Source organism: Aulonocara stuartgranti (assembly GCF_965226115.1).
Source record: "Aulonocara stuartgranti genome assembly, chromosome: 23".
NCBI lineage: Eukaryota > Metazoa > Chordata > Actinopteri > Cichliformes > Cichlidae > Aulonocara > Aulonocara stuartgranti.
In genome coordinates this window covers 6,570,222-6,595,449 of record NC_138958.1, presented here as the reverse complement: position 1 = coordinate 6,595,449, position 25,228 = coordinate 6,570,222, and the positions used below count along the sequence as shown (strand labels likewise).

Genomic DNA, 25,228 nt, shown 5'->3' with positions numbered 1-25,228 from the left:
AAAACACACCGTGTGTCTAAGACCTGAAACAAGCACTGTTACCTGTGTTCCTCCTAAACGTAGCCCTAAATTTTCCTAACTTCATACACTGTTACAACTCCGATTTTTCTTAACCACCTGGTACAGGTGTAACAGTTGTAACAGAGTGTCTTAGAGATGTAGTGTAATTTTACATTGGTTAAGTCTTATTAACCACGCGCTTTTATTTTGAAAGCGTCTTTCCACGTCCTCTGGTAATAAAACAATCATCGTCACATTTGCAGATATAGCCCATCTCAACAAGCGACAGCCTAACTAAGCGAAGACATGGAGACATTATACAGCCTTCTTGGCTCAGAGTGGATAGACGGCAGGAGCATTTTAATCTTTTTGTTTGTTCTTCTGCTTACGACTGAAGTTTTGAAGAACAGAGTGCCAAAAAACTTTCCTCCCGGACCGAGGGCTCTGCCTTTCATTGGAAATCTTCATCGCATCAGACCTGATAGAATTCATCTGCAGTTTGCAGAGGTATACATACTGCTACTGCTACTACTAATTTTTATTAATAAAATGTCATGTTATAAAAATAAAGTGCCCCAGGCATTAAAAGTGGTATTACACCGAATTAAGACACGTAGGATACGGTGAACAAGTGGGTCTTCAACTTAACTTTAAAAAGCTCCACAGAGCATGCGTTGAAGGAGGTTGTTCTACAAAAATGGGGCAAGAAAAGAAAAAGCACGCTCTCCAATAGTTTTTTTTCTGGCTTTAGGAACATGTAGAAGGCCAGAATCCTGACATATGACCTCTTTATTGGACAAGAGTGTAACTATCAATAACCTTACAAATATCAATTTCATTTTGTACAAATCTGGCCTACTGTCTGAAGTTTGTGTGGTTTTCCATCTGAGCAGATGAAGCTTTCTGCACCATCTTTTCAACATCCTAATTTGTTTATGTGCTAAACAGAAATAATTTCCTTTCTTGTTGCTAAAAACTCATTCTGAAGTATGCTTTCACTAACTCAGAGGGTATAACAAACGTGGCAGTTTGTCGTGAAACAACTACTGTAATCTCCACATTTTGACTTTTTCCTCTAAATAGACTTTTTGACTTTTCCCCCAGAAACATAATTTCGCCTTTTTTCAAAGAACAGTATTTTGACTTTTTTCTCAAAATACATTCTTGATCTTATTCTCAAAATGATCAACAGTATTTTTTTTCTCGCCCTAATACTCATAGAACGCAACCATTATCATGAGTTACTAGTGGGCTGGAAAGTAATAAACAAACAGACAGTGCATTTATAAAGCAAGTAAATTGCTTTTAATTGCTTTTGAAATGTGCAATAGAGCACAACAGTCACAGAGTTTAACATTGTCTTAAATATTTTCTTATATAAAATGCCTACCTATGGTATGAATAAAGTTTTTGTTATCTTGTCTTTTTGGTTATTTATTGAGAGAAAGGGACGTTGCTGTATGTGAAGCTGTATTTTATTCAGAAGAAGCTGTATTAATATTGGCTTTCTTAAGAGGAAATAGCCAAAATTATGAAGCGGTCACCCAAATGAGGCAGATCCCAACCCAACACTAAACAGAATCTTCTGTTCATGTTCAGTTTGCAGAGAAACATGGAAACATATTCAGCCTTCGATTCTTTGGTCAAAGAACTGTGATCATTAATGGCTACAAGCTTGTCAAAGAAGCCCTAATCCAACGAGGAGAAGACTTCATGGATCGCCCCAGCCTACCAATGTTTGAAGAATTGATTGGGAATAAAGGTGATAATTTTACTTAAAAAGTTTTTTAAAAGTTTTAATAAGACCAGCATCACTAGCCTGTCACCTTTTTAGCAATGTTAAAACTTAAGTCAATATGTTTTTGACTTTGATTTTAAGTTACTTTGCGTCTAACGCAGTTTTGTTTTTCCAAAAGGTCTTGTGGGTTCAAATGGTTATCCATGGAAGCAACAGAGGAGATTTGCTCTTCACACACTCAGAAACTTTGGTCTGGGCAAGAAGACCCTGGAGTTATCCATCCAGCAGGAGTGCCAGTATCTCACAGAGGCTTTTGCAGATCACCAAGGCACACACAGACACACAAACACATTAAACTCACACTTTTTATGATGACACAGTAATAATACTTTTTTTTTTTTTATCTTCGTTAATAATAACCATTAATGGTTAATATGGATATATCCTTTTACTTTACCCCAAACTTCTGCATGACAACGTAAACCCACACATTACTACATAAGACTCTAAATCCAACTATTCAAACAGTCATAGTGAAACACACAACAACTTCCTACGTTTTAAACTTAAACATAAGTCCATGTAAAATTTGTTTTAAAGTATCTAAAATTCATTAATATAAGTTTACTCAAATTTTTTGTCTAATGGCCTCTTTCAGGAAATCCTTTTAATACCCAGTCACTGTTAACCAATGCTGTGTCCAACATCATTTGCTGTCTGGTGTTTGGGAATCGATTTGAGTACACTGACAAGCAGTTTCAGTCAATTCTGCAGCTCTTCAATGAGATAGTGTGCTTGCAGGGAAGCATGTGGGCACAGGTGAAACTCTTTTACATACTGTAGTTGTTGTTTGACTCAGGATTCATACAGAACATATATAAAACCACTTTAACTGAACTTTTTTGTGCAGCCCAAGCTGTTTTTGCAAACGGAGCAGTTAGTGGAGCATAACTATTGTGCATATTAGACTCCACCAACGCTCTGCCTTTTCTCAGATTCTGTCACTGATATCCAAAAGCAGAAATATTTCAATGTTGAGTTCATTTAAAAACAGTGGAGGAAGAAAGTTACATATTTTGAAATCTGGTGCAATGTAAAACTGATATTAATTGCAAATAAAGTGCACTTTAAAATTGTGTTTAAATGAATTTGCTTGGTTACTTTTCATTACTGTCTATCACAGTTTAAGCCTACTTTTGTCCAATTTGAGCTACTTAACAGTAACATATTGGTTATTCTGTTTACTTCTAGTAGGTTGCCATGGGTAGTTGATAAGTGAACTGCAGAGACACCATGTGATGTAATATCTTTGAAAGCTAACTGTTTCCAGGGTGTCAGATGCTTTATTGGCTGTCTTCCTGTTCTGTAGATTTACAACACATTGCCCTGGCTGATGAGGTGGCTGCCTGGACCTCACCAAAAAATATTCACTATAACCCAAAAGATAATTGACTTTGTAGAAGTCAAGATCAAAGAACACAGAGAAAACTTCAACCCATCATCACCAAGAGACTACATTGATGCTTTTCTCTTAGAAATGGGGGAGGTAAGTGTTTTCAAAATGTGTTCTTGTTCATTTACATTTTTTAATGAAACATGTTTCCCACTTCTGGCTTTTGTCACTCTGATAGAAAGAGGACGAAGACTCTGGTTTTAGTCTCAGCAATTTGTGCATTTGCACCCTGGACTTGTTTGGTGCTGGAACTGAAACCACTACAACTACTTTACACTGGGGACTGCTATACATGATCTACTACCCTGACATTCAAGGTGTGTGTATGAACAATATTAATCCTGAATACACACTTGTGACCATCTTTCTATTAGTTTTTTTCAGGGATTTCTCACAGATCTTTCTTATGTTGGGAGAGAAAGATGTGTAAATTTCCCCCCTGGTTATCTAAGCAGCATAAACATCAGTTACTTTTTTAATAGTGCGAAATTGCAACAACAGCCACCAGTTTGTTTTCCCACTATGTGCAGAAAAAGTCCAGGCTGAGATCGATGCTGTGATCGGTTCATCCAGACAACCGTCTATGACTGACAGAGAAAACATGCCATATACTGATGCGGTCATCCATGAGATCCAGAGAATGGGCAACATCATTCCCCTCAATGTGGCCCATGTTGCAAACAGGGAAACGACAGTGGATAAGTACACAATCCCAAAGGTACACAAAGCAATTGTGAAGAGAAATTTTATAGCACTTTTGCATTTTCCTTTTTTTTTTTCAGATAGATTTTGAATTAAAAACTAGGAAAGCCGTCCTTTTATTGTCTAATGCCAGGATTCTCAAAGTTGGTTGACTGAAATAAAGTTTTGTTTTGAATTCCAGAACATCCTAAACCTGTTGTGTTAAGTTAAACAAGCCTATATGTCACGTGAGAACACTGTAACTTCCATAAAAAGCTGCCCCAACTTCACCACAAAATGCAGAAAATATATCCAGTAAAATGTGTTTAAGCTAGAAAATAAAAGCTAGAGCAAGAGTGAGAATGGGACACAAATGAGATGGACTGAGATGCTGAGACATCCCAAAATATACTTGGGGCCTAAACATTAAACACAGTATGAATATAGTTAGTTTCAATTCAATTTTATTTAGATATCACCAAATCACAATAACTGTCACCTTGGGGTGCTGATTATTGTTAAAGTCCAACAATCAACATTATGCACTCCATACTGTACAGTAATGCCACTGTTTTGCACATGTCTCAACTCTGTATATTTTTACATATTTTATTTATTGACTCTATTTAATTTGTATAATATGTGTATACACACACACACACACACACACGTAGAAAAACATTTAGTATACACATCCAGAAATGTTTTTTTTTTTTTTTTTTGCATATACTATTATATATTGTACATATATTTATTAGTTTCAGATTTAGCCATTCGTATATTTTGCCTGTTTATGTTATTGTATTTCGCACAACTCTGTTGCTTGTGAAGCTCGCACACAAGAATTTCACTCGCATGTGCTGTACCAATGTACCTGCACATGTGATGTGACAATAAAAAGTGATTTGATTTGATTTGATTTGATCAGATGGCTCCTTTTAGGGAATTACTTGGGAACAGTAGGAAGGAAAAACTACCTTTAAACAAGAAGAAACCTGCAGCAAAACCAGCTTCAGGGAAGGGCAGCCATCTGCTGTGACCAGACGAGGGGTGAGGGGAGGAGAAAGGAACAAAAAGACACACTGTGGAAGAGAGCCAGACATTAATAATAACTAATGATTAAATACAAAGAAATGGATGAACACATAGAGAATGAAAAAAGAAAGGGAAGGGGAAGGATTTTAAATTTAATTCTAGATTTAACTGGAAGCCAATGAAGAGAAGTGAATATGAATGAAATCTGTTCTGTCTTTCTAGTCCCTGTCAGAGCTCTTACTGCAGCATTTTGGATCAATGCTCACTGAAGGCTTTTCAGTGAGCATTTATAGTGACCTGGCACTAATGAATAGTCTACTGTAGAAGTAATAAATGCACAAACAATTAGCAATACCAGAAACATGTATGACAAACTGACTAGCACAAACGCTAAAGAGACACAAATAAATAACGCTTCTAACTGGCTGTATTTTCTCAGGGTACAATGATCATACCTGCTCTACACTCGGTCTTAAATGATGAGACAATGTGGGAAACTCCAAACTCCTTCAACCCTCAACACTTTCTCGACCAGGATGGTAAATTCAAGAGGAGAGAGGCCTTCCTTCCTTTTTCTACAGGTTAGTCAGTTGTTGCAGTTCCTCAAAATCCAGTTAAAGGATGTTTCAAGCCAAGTGTTTTAAGAAGGCAAGATTAATAAAGTAGTATGTCTTGCCATTAATTGTTTGACTTACCAGCCATTTACAGTTACAGCCTTAACTTTGGTAGGGGATCGGTCTGTTAATGGTATCTCTGTTAAGTTCCACAGCTGCAGCAATAATCTGTGATCAAAGTGATTAACTTCTAAATTGTGTGAATAAAACTTGTGTCTCATTGTGTACTCAGGCAAGCGCTCATGTCTTGGAGAACAGCTGGCCCGGATGGAGTTATTCTTGTTTTTTACCTCCCTCCTTCAGAGGTTTTCATTCTCTGCACCTGCTGGAGAGCAGCCCAGTCTGGAGTTCAAGTTAGGAGCCACTCGCAGTCCCAAACCTTACCGCCTCTGTGCCGTGCCACGTTAAACCACCAGTTCTTGTAAACCGAGGGCATATCTTTCTCAGTACAATGAATCACAACTAATCACTGTCTTCCATTATTATTACACTGTCTTCCAGCTAATCTATTATATTCTATTATATTTGTTGTAATGAATGATGATCTCCTATATTACAATTTTAGAATAATGCCAGTTGTGATTTTTTTGTCCTCTCTGTATTAAAGGACTGTTTTCAAATATGCAGTAAATACATTCTCTTCCAACTCTCTTAAAGTCTTTTCCAAACCACATTAAATTTGTCAGACCTACCAGACTCAATGTGCTTAAATAAATCACACTGTCATTAGGATTTGTGTTTAAGGTCACAATATAGTTTCAGAATCGGGTGTGACGGGTGGGAGTACAGTTAGTTTCAGTGCTGTTTATCAGTTTGAGAGTGCATGATGTAATCGGGATACTTCAAATGGGTTTTGTGAAAATAAAATTTCAATAAACACTTTACTCTTTATTTAAAGGCTTTCAGAGTTGCTTGCTGTCTTCATGAGTCAAGCACCACATTCTGGCATGTGAAGAAGTAAAGAACTTTTCTTGGGTGTAAATCAAACCTTTGCCTTTGCACACAAAGAAAATTCTGAGGTGTTCTTTATCTTCACATGTGCATGATATCAAATAACCAGTGAGAGAATGTCACCACGTCTAAAGTAACCATGGTGAGGCAAATATTTAAATCCTTAAGTGAAAGCACTATTACCACACAAATACTATTAGTGACCAATAATTCAGCAATCTTAAGATTATAAACAAAGGATAATTATAGGCTGGATGTGAACCGCATTGCTGGCTGGAGCTTTTGTGTGGAATCTGCCTGTTCTTTGTACAGACACACAATGGGACACACCTCTAAAAGTGGTTGAAAACAGCAAGTTTCAGATTGGTGACAGTAAAATTGTGAGATTAAGAGGACTGAGGTACAACTGGAGCAGGTTGAGAGGTTGAATGGGTGCATTGGAGGCTTCAACCCCTAAACTGGGAGAGTGCATTCAGCAGATTACAGGTTCTGAAGTTCAACTTCTGAAGTCTCTGTTGAGAAAAAATCAAGTTCTATGAACATCTACAGAAACTAAGGGATCTGGTTAAACCACCATTACAGCCAGTGAAGGTTTTACTATGCTAATATGCGCTTTTCAAAGAGAAATCTGTGTTACTATATTGCTTTTTGGCCATTGGACCCCTCTGCAGCAGCTGCAGGTACAACAAGAGAGCACTGAGCACTGTTTTCACAACCTAGCATGCCCCAGCTGCATGCTTACCGCATGCATTTGGTACCAAACCTCAGATCTGTTGTGCTGGCGCAGTTAAGAGTGTTATCCCATCCCTGACACATCTGACGAATAAGCGGAGTAAACGTTCTCACGTGTTTTGTAATGAAGCATTTGGTTTCTCTTTTTTCTCTTTGTGAAAAGAAACCAAAGCTCGAGGGGGAGTTAACAAATCGATCAACTGATTGTTACCTGTAAACGAACTACAGGTCAGCACAAACAACTGAAGACATGGAGACATTATACAGTGTCCTCGGGTTAGAGTGGATAGACTTCAGCAGCATTTTCTTATTCCTGTGTGTTTTTCTGCTCCTGACTGATTTTTTAAAGAACAGAGTGCCGAGAAATTTTCCTCCTGGACCCTGGGCACTTCCTTTCATCGGCGATCTTCATCGCATCAGACCTAGTAGACTTCACCTGCAGTTCGCAGAGGTATGACACTATACATAAGAATAATATGTTATATTAAACAAATTGCTGACAGGTTAAAGTAACACTCTAGTTTGACCGCTTTTAAAATACACATTTATTGTTTTCATTAGAGGATTAAACTTAAAGATTTTATGCTAAGTTTAGAGTTTAAGATGAAGACACCAGGCCTGCCCAATAAAGTCGCTCTGCCTCATTAACTGAATTGTACTGATACACTTTAAGTTACACTAATCAAATGTGCAAGTTATATTTTGTTATTCGATTCGCAATAGCTTTGTGCTTCTGTAGGTCAGACTGTTCATTCAGCAGTTCATGGAGCTGGTTTTATAACATTACCGACAATGAAATAATGTCACTCCTGCTTTGCTTTTGCAATCAAACACAAACATTTTTGCATTTCTCTGCGGTATGAGTGTGCTATGCGTGTGTAGTTCTAAATCTGCATAGCGTGTTTAAGTGTATGGAGGGCTTGGAGTGTCAATAAATACATTATTAAATATTTAATTAAATGTATCATTAATGAATTAAAATGTTAAATATTTAAATAACAAAAATATTATTAATTAATACAAAAAATAATTAAAAATGAATGAGTTATTAAATTCTTTAAATGATGATACTCGATTTTTAAGTAATTCTTTATATATGTAATTATTTTCAAATATATATTTTTACATATTTATCATGTTGGCAATCACCTTGCAGCATGTAAAAATGACCTTGGATTTAGCCTTAAGCATCATTTCATTTTCATTTCAGAACTGTAGCATGTTATTTATATCCATAAAAGGCAGGGGCGGCTCTAGAAGGGTGGCATGGGGTGGCAAATGCCACCCTAAAATGATCCCTTGCCACCCCAAGTGCCACCCCAGTTTTGCATATGACGGTGTTGTTTATTAAAATAAGATAGCATTAACAGTTTTTATCGTAGTTACAGTCAACAGTGAATATAAATGCTAAAACTGAATATATTGGATAGTGTTCCACCCCTGCACCATTAACAAATGGTTCAGCCCATAGCAGGACCAGCTTTTTTCTTGTTTTCAGTAGCAAGCCATGCTTATGATTGTGCCAGAGCACATTTTAAACAACACCATGGGAATTTTGGATTTTACACAGGTGGTTGGATGTTACACTCTGGAAATGGAAGGAAGGTGAGTGTTATTAACCCTCCGTGGTCCACGGACACGCTGCACCTCCAAATCACATGACTATTTTAAGCTGACATAGCAAAAAGCTGCAGCCATGCTGAGTCTCTATTTCAGCCCACATTGAAAGTTCGGACTTTAAAGTTTTTACATTTTAATTACAGGCCAGTAAATCCAGAGTTATGATAATATATATAAGCCATGCTTTTTTTCTAAATACTGTCGTTACGTTTTTGTGTGTGTGTGTTTTAAGCATTTTCTAAGGACAGCGCGAAAACGGTAAAGAAAGGGGAAAAAAACACCTCTTTCCTATCGGTGGAAAAATGTACCATGTCGACCAATTTAAAAAAAAGTCAACATGTGGGATTTGGTTGTTTGGGAAGAGGGAAAAGTTTTGGGAATGACGGTAACGGCAGCGAGACAGAGCAAGCGAGTGAGGGAGAGTTTTTAGATGTGGGAGATTTGTGACGTTTAGTGTGGAGTGTATACTTAGTGTATTGTGTTGTCTTGTGTAGCTGTTCTGTTGTGTAGTCGTTTTGTTTTGTGTGTCAGTGAGGGCACTAATGAATGTCACTAAGGCACATTTGCAATGTAAACACTGTCACTAAGTAGAAAACCAGCAGAGTGATACACCTCCTGTTGTCAGGCCTGCAGGTTTATCCCTGTGCTGTTCTCCTCTGTCTTTTGGTGGACAAACTTTTTTTTATTGGCACACATCATTTGTGGAGCATCTTATTGCAACACCTGATTGTTCTCTCACTTTAATTTTAGTAATATTTTTAAATGGTTGTAGAAAATGAAAAAAACAAACGGCAGGTGTATTGGCTGCATTTTTAGATAAATAGTTGTATATGTTTACAAAATGAACAATAAATGAACAATTTATATTTGCATTTCAAGTTATAAAAATTTACTCAACATGTCTGTGGGGTTTTTTTACAGTAAAAAATACTACTAGGATTTTAAGTTCTTTGTGTGATTTCAGATCAGTAATAGTACTATTAATAGTAATAATAGTACTAATGCAGTATGTCAGTGAAAAAAACAACTAAATTCAGTTGAGCTGAAAAGAATGATACCAAACAAGGCAAGGGGGAAAAAATAAAATGAAACAATTTGAGGGTGAAATATAAACCGAAACTCAAAAGGAGTCAAAAATGGCCGGTTGTATTTCAGACCTCAGTGGGTTAATCCAACAAATCATGAAAAATTAGGTTTAAATTTTTGTTCATGACAGTGCAGATTTCTGACATTTTGTGTAATTTAAGCTGTAACAATGTGATTGTTTTCTAACAAAAAACAGTGTGAAACTTAAGTTAGACTTGTGTTTGTAAATGAACCACCCCATGTTGTGTAGCTTTCTGGATTTTATACTTATTGGGCTACATATTTATTTATTATACAGGCTATACAGTACATAACATCAAAACTCACATGTTTTATGTAACTTAAGTGTGTAATTATGTGGACTACAGACAATAATTAAGTTATAGACTATATTTATTTGAAAAATGTGTATACTTACTGCATTTGAATCATTTTAACCATATGTAACCACCTGCATATGTGTTTGGGGGGAAAAAAAGGCTTTGATTTTGCCACCCCCATTTGATTTCTTTGCCACCCTAAGAAAATTTCTCTAGATCCGCCCCTGATAAAAGGTGAATTATAAATGCCTTGCAACCACCTGGCAGTGGGTTAAAAAAAAAGATCAAATAAACAACATCTACCACCAGTGTGATTAGGATATTGTAAATTCCTGCAATAATACAGAGAAAACCCCAGCAACCATCAAGCACATGGCAACAAACTGCATTTTAGCAGAACGAAATCTCAAGCAGCACCAGGCTCGGGGACGGGTAACTATCTGCCGCGACTGGTTTGGGGTGAGGGGATGGAAACAGTACGAAAACATAGCGTGCAAGAGAGTCAGAGATGAATAAAAACGAATGTTTAAATGCAAAGCGATGTATAAAAACACAGTTGTCATCCTCACTAACACACCTGTCCACTTTCTGTGTTCAGTTTGCAGAGAAATATGGAAAAATTTTCAGCCTTCGACTCTTTGGTGGAAGAGTTGTGGTCCTTAATGGCTATAAGCTTTTGAGAGAAGCGCTGGTACAACAAGGAGAAGATTTCACAGATCGTCCCGCAGTACCCATATTTGAAGACTTATTTGGGAATAATGGTGTTTTTTTTCTTTTCCTTTTTTCCCCCAAAAGAATCTCATTAGCAGCAATTAGACCAGCAGCATCAGTGTGTGTGTGTGTGTGTGTGTGTGTGTGTGTGTGTGTGTCCAAAGGTCTTGTGATGTCAAATGGGTATCAGTGGAAGCAGCAGAGGAGATTTACTCTTCATACACTCAGAAACTTTGGTCTGGGGAAGAAGACCCTGGACTTTTCCATCCAGCAGGAGTGCCAGTATCTCACAGAGGCCTTTGCGGATCATCAAGGCACACACAAACACACGCACACACACTTAGAAATTGCACAAACATCATTACGCAACAAGCCTTTTACTGCCTCGTATTCTCATTGTCTCTTTATTCTACAGGAAAGCCTGTTAATGCCCAGCCACTGTTAAACAACGCCGTGTCAAACATCATCTGTTGTTTGGTATTTGGGGATCGATTTGAGTACACTGATGAGCAGTATCAGTCTATTCTTAATAACTTTACTGAGATAGTACGTTTACAGGGAACCACAGTGGCACAGGTAACCTCCTTTAAAAAGGCAACAACATTTATTAATCTTATTACATCACAACATGTCCTAAATACATGTCATATATAGTTAAGTAACAAACATCACCTTATTGAATTCAAATGTCTTGATCTAAAATTAATTTTTTTTACTGAACATCCATAATTGGAAAGTGTGTTAATAATTATCTAGATTAACCTTTAATTTCAGTGGTCACTGAAACATAAACTGAGTGTATAGAATCACCAAACTGAAATGGTTTGTTGACTTTGCTCCAAAATAAGGTTTTGAAAGATTTAATTTTTCCCTGGATGTTAGACTTCCTTCAATATCTTTGGATCTGTGGAATTCCCCAACACATGTTAATTCAGGATCCTTTTAGTACCACATAGAAATACACAAGTAGAAATGTCACAGTTGTTACCAGGCCATCATATAATTTGGTAACTGTCTTTCTGTTCTGTAGATGTACAACACAATGCCCTGGTTGGTGAAGTGGCTGCCTGGACCTCATCAGAAGATATTAACTTTAAAACGACACATAACTGATTTCATAAAAACGAAAATCAGAGAACACATAGAAAACTTTAACCCAGCATCACCGAGAGATTACATCGATGCCTTTCTCATAGAAATGGGAGAGGTGAGTGGTGTGCTGTGTTTTCCGTTTTGCATTTCAAATGAAATATGTCAACAGTTATTTATTCCTGTCTCTGCTAGAAGGAGGGCAGTGATTCAGTTTTTGATCACAGCAGTTTAAGTGCATGCACTATGGATCTGTTTTTTGCTGGAAGCGAAACTACAACCACTACTTTACACTGGGGACTACTTTACATGATCTTCTACCCTGACATACAAGGTGTGCATAATATCCACCATGCCTGCATACTGTGTAATCATCTTGCCATCACATATTGATTGCAGGTGGAATGAGAATTTTCTCCCCAGTTAACTGTGCAGCAGACAACACTCAGTTATTATGGCTTTTAAGTTTTTTTTAAGTCTCACTCATTTCAGTTTAGTTTTAGTTTTTTAGTTTATTTTCATCTTAAGCTTTATTTTTAAACTTGTTTCCTGTTTTCACTCCGCAGAGAGAGTCCAGGCTGAGATCGATGCTGTGATTGGTTCATCCAGACAGCCGTCTATGACTGACAGAGAAAACATGCCCTATACTGATGCGGTCATCCATGAGATCCAGAGAATGGGCAACATTATCCCCTTCAATGTGGCCCGCAGTGCAAGCAAGGACACTGCAATTGATAAGTACACAATCCCAAAGGTGCACAATCCACTAATAATTTTAGTGCCTTTTATTTTTCCAAGTCAGACTTTCTGGCTTAGCATTTTAAACCTCCAGGAACCAACCCAACCCCCCAAACATAAAAAGCAAATAAATACACAATACACAAATAAACGCCAAAACGAAACAAACAAACAAACGGACAAACTGTTGAAACAAGGTGATTACCACGTCCTTTCTAAGTATTCAGGAGATCCTACACTTGCTCTTCGACCTCAGCTTTGTTATTTGTCCATTTTGGACTGTTGTTGATACTTGATGATGCAAACATTGTTTATTTTTTTTGAAGTTGCACAAAGTTATAACTTTAATTAAGTAGCTGTTCACTCTAGTTCATACTAGTGTTTCAAGTATTGTATGGGAAGACAGAAATCATGTGTTTATGTGAGCTTGAACCTGTAGGTGAGTGAGTCTTTCGAATATTGTTCAGAAAATGATCTAAATTCCTGATAAATTAGATGCATTTATTATTAACTGTGGTTATTGGCTAAAATATATGGAAATGGGATATTTTGTGAGATTTAAATAAGAACAGAATGCAGTGATTTGTAAGTTTTATAAACCAACATGTAACAGAAATATATTAGAAAACATGTCAGATGTTTAAATTGAGATATTTTACTATTTCATAAAAACTATCAGCTTATTTTGAATCTGATTACAGAAACATGTCCTAAAAAGGTGGGATAGTAGAAGAGTCATGAAACAAAAAAATATCTAACAAATAAAACTCAAGACTGCCTAACAGCTAAATTCCTATATCAGAAAGGATGGGACATTTTCTCCAAAAAAGTCCAGCACCAGGTCTCCTCAGTTTGCAAATGAGTAAAAAAATGAGTAACAAGATGATATAGTACACAGTGGTAAACACGGTGTTGTCCCAATGAATTTTATTAGTTTAAATATCTGATATTTTCTCTTTCTTCTGATTTTATTTAATTTTTTTTATTTATTACACTTGTTACGACCTGTCTAGGGCCAGGCAATAACATGAGTGAGGCACTCGCTTCCTCCCCAAGACCCAAGCAGCCACAGCAAACAAATCCGTTTGTTATAATGTGATTTATTTACAATGTGGAAAAAAGGAACAACAAAACGGGAGTGTCAACACTTCAGGGTGAGCCAAGGCCAAAACAATAAACAAAACAAATCTACACAAATCCCGCACCCCTGCCCTTACCAAAACAAAACCCAAAAAATAAAGACAGAGTCTGAGCTCCTTAACTAATTCAAAACAGGAGAAAACGGGTGATCAAAAGAAACGGCAGCTCACCCCTACCCACTCCACTTCCACAACTTCTAAGCCGCACTGCAGCCAGCGGCTGCCACAGGTACACTGCTGGATCATGAGGAGAAACGCAAGGACCTCTCCCGCCATAGCACTCCAGTCTCCTTTTAATGGGCGGGTCCTCCAGCTGGGACCAGTCACGTCAGGGCGGTGTATCCACGCACCAATCGGAGCAGGGCCCTGGCACAGCTGAATTAACATAAAAAGATACATCACCTGCACAAAACAAACACATGAACATGCAAGTTCGTAACACACTTTTGATTATTTTACAATTTTAGCATCTCAGTTTTTTGTGTCATACTTCTTCAGGGCACCATAATCCTGGCTACACTTGACTCGGTCCTACATGATGAGTCAATGTGGGAAACTCCACACTCTTTCAACCCCGAACACTTTCTGGACCAGGATGGTAAATTTCGCAAGAGAGAGGCCTTCCTTCCATTTTCTGCAGGTTAGTTGGAAGTCAAAACCTTTTCTATTCTAAAAAGAGCAAAATGAAAAACCCATACTATGTCTTTCCTTGTAATCATCTTGCCACCACAATGTCTTTGTTTGTGCAATATTAATCTGTGATAAAAGTGACTATTTTATCTAACATAATAAAACTGTATGCTGTGTATTCTCAGGTAAGCGTGTGTGTATTGGGGAACAGCTGGCCAGGATGGAGTTATTCCTGTTCTTTGCCTCCCTCTTTCAGAGGTTTTCATTCTCTGCACCTGCTGGAGAGCAGCCCAGTCTGCAGTTCCAGCTGGGAGGGACTCGCTGTCCCCAACCTTACCGCCTCTGTGCTGTAACACGTTAAACCAGCAACTATGACAAAGTGAAAATGCCTGATTCTCAGCTTGATGAATCACTGTTTTATCACATTTATTATCTAATACAGTATCTACCCCTCTGTATTTTTCATATCTCATAGTGTGTGTAAAATGGGATTTGTCATTTTTGTTCTTGTCAGCCGGTATACCAGTTTTGATAAACTTTTACACAGTGAATCTTTTATATTCAAGTATACATTTTAATGTTAAACCAGCTAAAACTGAGATTAGTTTATCCTTTCATTCTGACATTAAAGCAAGTGAAAGCATGGACTGAGTCCCTTTGCTGGCTAACAATTTCATAGTATATGATACCTGCCTGTTCATTGCTTTTACAATTCTGAATTCTGTCATGTTATGATGAGAAAAGCTTGTTTCAAAGAAAACATTATAAAAATTTCCACTTTATTTGAAGGCTTATAGAATACTTGACCTTAAACAAATAGTAACTCTGAAAATTTGTCTCTTCTGAAGCTTGACTTTTCATATCTCTATATATCAGCATGTACCCAGTCAAAGTTTTTTGTTTTACCTGAACTGTGTTTGAAGTGAGAAAAATCTAGGGTGGCAAGGGATTCTTGAGTAAAAGTGTTATTGCCACATTTTAGAAATACTTCTCAAAACCAATAATTTAAGCTGTATTAAAATGAGCAGCAGGTGTGCCATGATGGTTGCAGTACCAAAAGAGTATCGAATACAGGGTATAAAGGACTTGATTTGCATCATGACTTCTTTGCTGTGGGGAGTGTTTGGGTGCAACTGGGCATCCAAATTGACACCATTAAGTTTAGGATTTTGGTGCAAGAAAGACCTCTGTACCTCGGGAGTATTGCTTCTGTTATTAGCTCAATAAGATGCAATACTTGAATGATCCTTTAGAAATTTGGAGTTCTGATTTTACAATTAGTTTTAAGATTTTATTGTGGACTTTTAAAGCCCTCTCTGAGCTTCCACCAAAGTGTATTTTAATCTGACATCGTACCTGGTCATAAGGTCCTCAGCCAAAACTCTGCTGGTCGTCCTATATTTTAGGTGAGAAACGATGTTACCAGGCTTTTTCTGTCAGGGAGCTGACAGCGAGATCACTTTTATCTTTTAAATTCCTCTTAAAGACAGATTTTTATAACCAGGCTTTTTCACGAGTTATTTTTATCATTTCTGTGTTTTGAGTTTTGAGTTATTTCTATGTTGTCTTTTCGCTTCATCAACTTTTTCATTTTTAATGTACTTTAATTTGATCATTCCTAATGAATTTAATTTATGCTGTCAGCATTCCTGTACATGTAAAAAGCCAAACTAAGGTCCTTTCCACCAGTTGGAGACAAGCTAACAAAAAAAAAAGGAATGGTAGCCAAGTAGTACAAAACCCAGGGTGGTGATCATGAACATTTCTTTTATTTACAAAGAGCAGGATTGCAGGATTGCTCTCCCCCCGCTTCAGGACACCTACACCAGGAGATGCCGGTGCAGATACTGAAGGACCCGTCCCATCCTGGCAACAAACTGTTCCAACTTCTGCAATCTGGTAGAAGGTTCCGCATCATCCGGGCAAGGACAGAGAGACTCAAGAGGAGCTTCTATCCCCAAGCCACCCGGGCCCTAAACAAACACACACATCCGCCCTCTCACATCATCTATAATTGACTGAGACAGGACTCTCTTCCAGACACTCTAAACCGAGGCACAATGTACATTCCAAATTCCTTTAATTTTAAATATGTTTATATTGCCTATTCTGTAAAATAGTCAGATGTCTATTCATATTAATGTACAGAATTCACCTGCTTGCTGCTACTACTGCACATTCACCCAATGTATATATATATATATATATATATATATATATATATATATATATATAGAGAGAGAGAGAGAGAGAGAGAGAGAGAGAGAGAGAGAGAGAGAGAGAGAGAGATAATGTTCTTCCTCTACCCCCCTCCCATTTCTGCACATGTCGAGGAGCGTGTCAGGCTACATTTCACTGTGTGTTATACTTGTATAACTATGCATGTGACAAATAAAGAACCTTGAACCTTGAACCTAAAAACAGGCCCAGGCCTTAAAAAACAACAACCAGAGATAGTCCAACATTATACACATAGGTGCAACAGTCTTAACACAAAGGTTCTAGGATTATGTCAGTAATAACCGGTTATGTCTCACTGAGAACGGCTTTTATTGGATTTAACGCCTCCTCTACATCTGGAACAGGTTCCACAAACAATTATTTCCTTCTGCCCTTGAATATTTTAATATTTTATGGCTATCACTGAATTCTCAACACATCAATAAGCAGAGGCACACCATTTGGGAGCATTCATGCATCTATAGTTAGGCAGTATACTGTATACTGCTACCTTGGAATATTATATAATGTGTATAAGTAGTACTGTTATTTCTAGTATTGTATTTCTTTGGGTCTCTTTCACAGCATGTCTTTGTCCTGTGTTCATCCCCTCAGCGGTCATGGCAGACGACCATCCCTCATGCTCGTTGACTGTCATTGAAAGGACTTAAATTGTGTAAATAAAGAAACGAAACTCAGCTGTGTTCTTGGAAGCTATATATTTTGTTTGTTTTTTGGCCCGTCCATGGTTGTGAAATGGTATGAAGTAATTGGACGTTGTTTACATACTGTATTTTTTCTTTAAAAAGTGGGTAGGCTGTGCTAGTGGCTTATATTTCTTTGTTTCACGCAGGAAATAAACACTTTTCGCTCAAACACTGATATTGACACTGGTGAAGTAATCTGTATTTAATTCGTGTAATAATGTTGCACATGCGAAAATACAACCCCACCATTATCAGCTTTTATTTTGAAGTCCAGATGCGGGAACACGAGTCTTTCCTTCACCTTTGTGTTTAAGGACCCATTTGTCTGATCGCACTTTGTTTCGTGGTAGCATCACAGTTAAAACACTACAGTAATCCAGCATTCAACATTAAGAACTTTAAATGGAGACATTATACAGTGTTCTTGGCTTTGAGTGGATAGATGGAAGGAGCATTTTAATATTTCTCTGTGTTTTCCTGCTGTTGAATAATATTTGGCAGAACAGAGTGCCGAAGAACTTCCCACCTGGACCGTGGGCTCTCCCGCTTCTCGGTGACATTCATCACATCAGACCTGACAGAATACACCTACAGTTCAGAGAGGTACGAGCCCTGGGCTTCATTCTTATCTTTGTATAATCAAAGAAGACACACTCAGAGAATGCAAACCTCCACCCGGCAGTTCATTCTCTGGGTAGTATTTACTTTGAAGTGAATATTATTTTATTTTTACCATATTGATTTTTTTTGTTGTGGTCTTTTTAAAAGTACAGTAACGTTCACATGTGCTCTCAAGCACCAGACGTTTTGATCTCACCACGGTTGTACAGGAACACGGGCGTTCACCCCATGGAGGGTCACCGCTCCTCTCCAGCTCCGAAAAACAACAACCAGAAACCCCTCCCACACACTCATTGGCTTTTCCTGCAGCACAACCAAACATCTCTCTTAAAGAAACAAAAGTGAATAGAGATAGTCAATAAGGTTGTCCGTTACAGTACTTACTGTAAGATGCAAGTGCAGATGGTAGTGCAGTAAAAATCAGATGAAGGTAGCATGGCAGAGACTTACTTTAATTACACAAACATTATGTAGGAGTAGGTAATGGAAAATAGGTATTGATTTTTGAAGAACTGCATATAATAATAAGCTTATTATGCAATATAAAACAATATTATGTTTCTAACTAACCATTCTCTTTCTCTTGATAAAACTTTTGTTAAAGATATAACACATTTTAGGGTCAAACTGAAAGGAAGACAGATGTAAAATCTAAAAGTGAGATCAGAGGTCAAATATGACAAGATATTTAGATTCAGATGTTAAAAATACATTTTATAATTGCGCTATCATGTTCACAAGCAGTGTATAATTGGATGTAATAGTTACTAAAATGACCTTTTACCTTTTTGAAGTAAAGCACAACAAGTTCGGGCAAGCCCTTATTTAAAACTCTTGCAATCATTGACTCAATGAACTTTATCTAAAGTTGCCTTTATTCACACAAGAGAGAAGCTTGGGTTCTACGAGATATAATATTAGTGAGGCAGCATTGCTCAATATTCTATTATCTGCAGTCACTACGGATGTAGAAGCAGTATTTATTCTCTGAGTACTGTTGAACCACAACATCTACCTGCTGTCTTTGTTCAGTTTGTAGAGAAATATGGAAACATTTTCACCATCAGAATCTTTGGTGGAAGAACCGTGGTCATTAATAGCTACAAGTTTGTGAAAGAAGCCCTGGTCCAACAAGGAGACGACTTAATAGATCGTCCCACCGTACCACTGTTTGAAGATTTATTTGGGAATGAAGGTTCTGTTTTTCTCTTTTTCATTAAAAAAATATATATAGTTAGTGTTTAATACAGTCAAAAGTGTAATTGAGACACCAAATCAGGGCTGTAAGCGAATGCTTGTTACATTCAGTCTAATATTGTGTATTTGTGTGTTCAAAGGTCTTGTGATATCAAATGGTTACCCATGGAAGCAGCAGAGGAGATTTGCTCTTCATACACTCAGAAACTTTGGTCTGGGCAAGAAGACCCTGGACTTATACATCCAGCAGGAGTGCCAGTATCTCTCAGAGGCTTTCACAGAACACCAAGGCATAAAAAACATCTGTGCTATTTTACTATGAAAGAAATTGCATTTAAAGATCACCACCTTTCTCTGTGATAGAGCCTAAGTTATGAGGCTGATTGGTACAATTCAATAGAGTTTGCTTGCTTTGTTATGACACGGGGTCCTTCTACCCCGCATTTTCTGTCTTCTTTTGCAGGAAAGCCATTTAATGTCCAGCTACTGATAAATAATGCTGTGTCGAATATCATCTGCTGTTTGGTGTTTGGGAATCGATTTGAGTACACTGATCAGCAGTACCAGTCCATTCTTCATAACTTCAATGAAGTTATGCGCTTACAGGGAAGCATGTCGACACAGGTGAACCTCTTCCTACCGTGCTACATCATGCAATAATCATATTACATCACGATTTACAGAAAATACACAAGTTGCATTTTAGCGTCTTAAATAAATGTACTTTAATAATCTACTGTAACATCACAACTTTCTTAAGTCAATTTCAGTTTTAGTGTAGTGTGCATCCCAGAGTTATGTTTTTGGGAGAACAGTCTCCTGTCAAAATTTCTAATTCCAAATCAGTTGTGAGGAGCCAAAACAAAGACTGACTTAAAACACACTAAAGGGCAGAGATGAGGTAACTAAGGCCTGGAAAATATAAAGCCCACAGAGATAAACAAAATCTCAGAGAATCAGCCTTCCTGACCTCAACCTATCTCATCAAAACAAAAAACAAACAAAAAACAAAAAGAAGTTTGCTGAATTTGCCCTCAAATATTTTTCCCTCTGGTTTATATTTCTACCATCAGCTTTGCTGCTGTGGAAATCTCTGTTAGATTTTAATCCAGAATTCTTTGAATGCACAGCCTCATATGTAGAGCACACATATGAATGTTTATTCAGTCATTAAAATATGGTTTAATCTAATCTTCCTATTGTGTAGATGTACAACATAATTCCCTGGCTGATGAAGTGGCTACCTGGACCTCATAAGACAATGTTCACTCTGACACAAGTGATAAAGGACTTCATAGATATCAGGATCAAAGACCACAAAGAAACCCTTAACCCAGCGTCACCGAGAGACTATATTGATGCCTTTCTTATAGAAATGGCAAAGGTGAGTGTTGTGCTCGATCTCCATCATGTTTGTTCATTTTGGTCTTGTAATGCAAACTGAAATATAAGATATTTTAATTTCTGCTGCTTGGACCGTTGATAGAACGAGGGCAAAGATTCCAGTTTTTCTCTCAGTACCTTACATGCTTGCACCATGGACCTGTTTTTTGCTGGAACTGAAACTACTACCACTACTTTACGCTGGGGGTTGCTTTACATGATCTACTATCCTGATATACAAGGTATGTATGCAGTGTTGGGGAGTAACAGAATACATGTACCGCCGTTACGTAATTAAAATACAAAATATGAGTAACTGTATTCCGTTACAGTTACCTTTTAAAAAGGTGGTATTCAGAATACAGTTACTTTGTTGAAATAAAGGGATTACACGGTGGTCTTTTCCTGTTTCATATTTTAGGCTATGCTCTCTCTATTTTTGGTAATTCCACGCTGGTGGAAACCCAAACAAGACATGCATTAAGAGGCTCAAATGCCTGTGTCTCAATCTCGTGTCTCATAATGACGTGAAGAAATATTTTTAAAAATGATTTAAATGAAGGCAACAGGCAAAGCGTTACAGGCATTGCCCTAAAGAATGTAGCCTAATGGGCACTGTAGTCCGTGCTGCTGCAGGGAGAACGGACGGCCATACCCGTTATCGTCTGTGAGCACGAAGGAGGGACAAAAAGGAAAGTCGAAAAGTGCGAGTTGTCACCGACCAGAAACGGGAGATGGAATCATGTAAATATAATAATACCCACTGCAGCCAAAAAGAGTGCCTGACGAGCCCAGTTGTAAGTAACCTATTAAGACTTTACTGTACACTGTGTTCGTGTTTTCCTCTGAAACAGTAAGTTCAGTTGGAGCAGCCTTTCAACGCCTCTCTCTGTCTCTCGCTAGCAAAGTTGACCCAGACAACAGAGTAAAGCTAGTTTTCAGCTACGAGCCCGACACGGAACCCGACTTATTAGCCAGAAGTTCTTTTACTCGCAACTTCTATCATGATAAATGACCGATGTTAAGATACCAACGTTATCTTAACAGCCGCAAACCTGTTTTATATACATGCAAAATAGTTTTCTATACGAGATCGCTGCAAAAAGCGCAGCCTTACCTAATGTCCACCTACTGTTACTCATTTATATTAAGATTTAAAAATCTAGTTGGTATTGGTATGGCGAGTAACCTTCAGTAATAGTAGTAATAAATCACACAGCAATAGGACATTCATGTAGTTGTAAAAAAGCATGGTAATATATTAAGCAATCCAAAGTATTCAGAATACGTTACTGTCATTGAGTAACATAATTGAATACGTAATAAAATACATTTTGGGGCATGTATTCTGTAATCTGTAGTGGAATACATTTTAAAAGTAACCTTCCCAACACTGTATGTATGTAATACTCAGCCGTATTGTGTATTTTGTCACATCAGTCTTGTAGTGGTAAATGAACTGATTCACCCATTCACACAAACACTTTTTTTTCTATGCTTATTGGTGCTTTCTAACTAAAATTCATACACAGTCATTGGAGAGCAACTTGGGGTTAGTATCTTGCCCAAGGATACTTAGCGTGCAGACTCGGGCAGCCAGAAATCGAACCACCAACCTTCCTATCACCAGATGACAATCTTGTAATTTTGGGGGCATTTTTAGCATGCTTCAAATTTTTGTCTTGAGTTTGGATTCCATTAGTTTCCAGAGTAGATCTAATTCTTTAACTTAGTTATTGTTTCCCAAAATGTGCAATTTCGTTCTTTTTTAATTTTTTTTAATAAAAGGGAAGTAGTTATCAGAAAACAAAAAGTCCAGCATATGTATTAAATATACAATATAAAAACAGCATTTTGTAAAGATTGACATTTATTTTGACTTTCCACCTTTTAATAGATATATGTTCGAATGTCTCGTTGCTTGTTGTGTTGACAAAAGTTAACAAATTCATTCAATGTCTGTTCATGTTTCTATTTATATTTAGTAGTTTAATAAGTAGTCTAATAATCCAATATTGGTATTAATGACTTGGAATGTCTTTTTTTACACTCACTTTTAGCTTCTCATTTAGTGTTAGGTAACTGTAATAACCTTGATACACACTCTGATTGTGTCCTGTTTTCACTGTGCAGAGAGAGTTCAAGCTGAGATCGATGCTGTGGTCGGTTCGTCCAGACAGCCCTCTGTGAGTGACCGAGAAAACATGCCCTATACTGATGCTGTCATTCATGAGATTCAGAGAATGGCCAACATCATTCCTCTCAATGTGCTTCGTATGACAAACAAGGAAACTACAGTGGATAAATACACAATCCCAAAGGTACAGTTTAGCTTCAAAGGTCTTCAAAAGCAGTTTAGCCTATGACTGAGGGCAAAATTCCCCTTTAATAAAATGGAATTTCAATTACTTTTACTTGAAATTGAACTGCAATTACATTTACCGACAAATACTTAAAGGTATATACACTAGAATAAGGTGGTAACTAAAAAAGGAAATAATTAAAAAAAAAAAATACTGTAAGTATATTTCAGTACACAGTGATATTTTGGTAAAATTTATCCTTTTCATAATAACACTCATCTCCCCAAAAATAAAATGCATTTATGATGTAAGATGGGGAAATATTGTTTGGTTTTCCTCAAAATTGTTAAGAAATTTTGTAGTCCTAAAAATTACTTATGTAATACTTTACTTTCTGTTAACCTTTATGAGTACCAATTTAGATGTTTTGTTTGTTAGTTTGTCTTTCAATTTTAGTATCTCGGTTCGTATGATTATTTTGTGCAGGGTACCATGATCGTGGCTACTCTGGACTCAGTCTTACATGATGAGTCAGTGTGGGAAACTCCGCACTCTTTCAACCCTCAACACTTTCTGGACAAGGATGGTAAATTTCGCAAGAGAGATGCTTTCCTTCCATTTTCTGCAGGTTTGTTGTACATTAAAGCCTCTTGTACTGATTTAGCCAAATGGCATGCATCCTTAGTTTGTTGCAGAAGTGTAGTAAACTCTGCAATATAGTGAATGTCTTGTAAATTGTTTGAATAAAACCCATTTCCTATTGTTTATTCTCAGGTAAGCGTGTGTGTCTTGGAGAACAGCTGGCCAGGATGGAGTTGTTTTTGTTTTTCACCTCCCTCCTTCAAAGGTTTTCTCTTTCGCCACCTGCTGGAGAGCAGCCCAGTCTGGAGTTCCAGTTGGGGGGCACGCGCTGCCCTAAACCTCACCGCCTCTGTGCTGTACCGCGTTAAGCCATCAGCTATGACAAACTGAAAACATCTGTTTTCCATCGCATTACCTGCTAAATAATTTCACCCTTACAGCATGAGTATCTTATCATTTTTATTTTTTCTTCTTCTCACCATGGAGACCATTCCCCTGAACCATTCAGTCTACTGTATTCAACAAGTAAAAGTGTAAAGGTTTACAATATTAAACTACAACTTTTTAAGAGATCTCATTTGACTGCCTATGCATAGAGTAGAGTTCTCTTTTTTCACCTACGTACCCTACTGCGTAGTACCTTCACTGTTTTTCTTTACGGTACCTGTTCTGACCTGGGCTTCATCATCAAGCAAAAGTTAACAATGACTTTGTCTTTTTTTCTGTTTGCTTTGATGGTGACAAATTTTTGAAGGTGTTCTGCTAAAAGTGTTAACCCATCTCTTAGATTTCCCAATTTCTTTAAGAACATAACAAATCACTTTTTATTCTACAGTAGACTCTATATGATGTAACCTAATGAGCAGGTTGCTTGAATTTGTAAAATTTGTAAAAAGCAGGTTGCTTTTTCAAGCAACTTAAAGAAGTCCAGACGCTTGTCTTTGCAAGCTCCTTTGACTAATGAGCAGGTTGATTACCAACGATCTCTTGTCACTCTTAAAAAAAAGGGCCTTTAAAATTCCCAAACTGTTTTGAGAAGTATATAAGTTTATGTTTATTTGGATATCAAAGGGATGCAGACAAGCCATGCAAAGTAGGTGGTGACACCACTCATACTTTTCAATTAGTATGAGTGTTTTTATTTTTCATGCCACTGCTTGTTATAAAATGCACAATGTCATAAATAAATGGACTTTCTACATATGCTTGCCTTTTTCATTATGAACTTGTATGAGCGGTGTCACTTTTAGTGTTTGCCTTGGCAGAGGGAAGTAATGGACTGACAGCTATCACTGACAGATTGTAATCACCCTACCTACAGATTGTAATCACCCTACCTCAATTGTTAAATAAAGTTATGTGGAAACATCTGGACTGATGCATTTATGTTTAAAGAAAATATTTTAACCATAATTTTCAAGCCTGTAGGTTAGAGTCATTGTCTTAACACTGTGTAGAAATATAACGGTGCTTGGTGCTGTTTGTGGTTCAGTGCTAGCTGCTTTAAACTTTTTTATGCATTTGTTTGGCAAGTGAAAGGTTGTTGGTTCAGTTTGAGCAAGAGACAGAAAGCCCCTTTAGGGATGCTTCAGAAAGAATATCTGATGTTAAACGCCTTCAAACATGGAGCTTCTACTGTGGTGAGCCTTTGTGACAAGAGAGTAGATAAAAAGTTTAA

General features: G+C 37.3%; 2 protein-coding genes across 4 annotated transcripts; both read left to right on the top strand.

Annotated features, from left to right (window-relative positions):
- Positions 1-220: 220 nt before the first annotated feature.
- On the top strand, positions 221-23,918 carry LOC309700415 (cytochrome P450 2J1-like; the record flags this gene model as incomplete). The annotated part of the gene is made up of 18 exons (XM_082523933.1): positions 221-507; positions 1,600-1,762; positions 1,917-2,066; positions 2,397-2,557; positions 3,108-3,284; positions 3,370-3,508; positions 3,722-3,909; positions 5,347-5,488; positions 5,754-5,924; positions 17,865-18,067; positions 19,118-19,280; positions 19,423-19,572; positions 19,746-19,906; positions 20,490-20,666; positions 20,769-20,907; positions 22,799-22,986; positions 23,455-23,596; positions 23,743-23,918. The coding sequence occupies exons 1-18, from the start codon at positions 307-309 to the stop codon at positions 23,916-23,918; spliced, it is 2,991 nt and encodes a 996-aa protein (XP_082380059.1). The 5' UTR covers positions 221-306.
- On the top strand, positions 7,092-16,708 carry LOC309700250 (cytochrome P450 2J2-like). 3 transcript variants are annotated; one of them, XM_082523707.1, is made up of 9 exons: positions 7,092-7,655; positions 10,829-10,991; positions 11,106-11,255; positions 11,357-11,517; positions 11,972-12,148; positions 12,226-12,364; positions 12,597-12,784; positions 14,406-14,547; positions 16,323-16,708. In XM_082523707.1, exons 1-9 carry the CDS (start codon positions 7,455-7,457, stop codon positions 16,553-16,555), a joined length of 1,554 nt encoding a protein of 517 aa, XP_082379833.1. In that variant the 5' UTR covers positions 7,092-7,454; the 3' UTR covers positions 16,556-16,708. The 3 variants fall into 3 exon arrangements, with proteins under 3 accessions (XP_082379833.1, XP_082379835.1, XP_082379834.1); XM_082523709.1 differs by lacking the exon at positions 16,323-16,708 and adding an exon at positions 14,723-15,644 and having other exon boundaries at positions 7,095-7,655; XM_082523708.1 differs by lacking the exon at positions 7,092-7,655 and adding an exon at positions 8,262-8,809 and having other exon boundaries at positions 16,323-16,707.
- Positions 23,919-25,228: the final 1,310 nt, after the last annotated feature.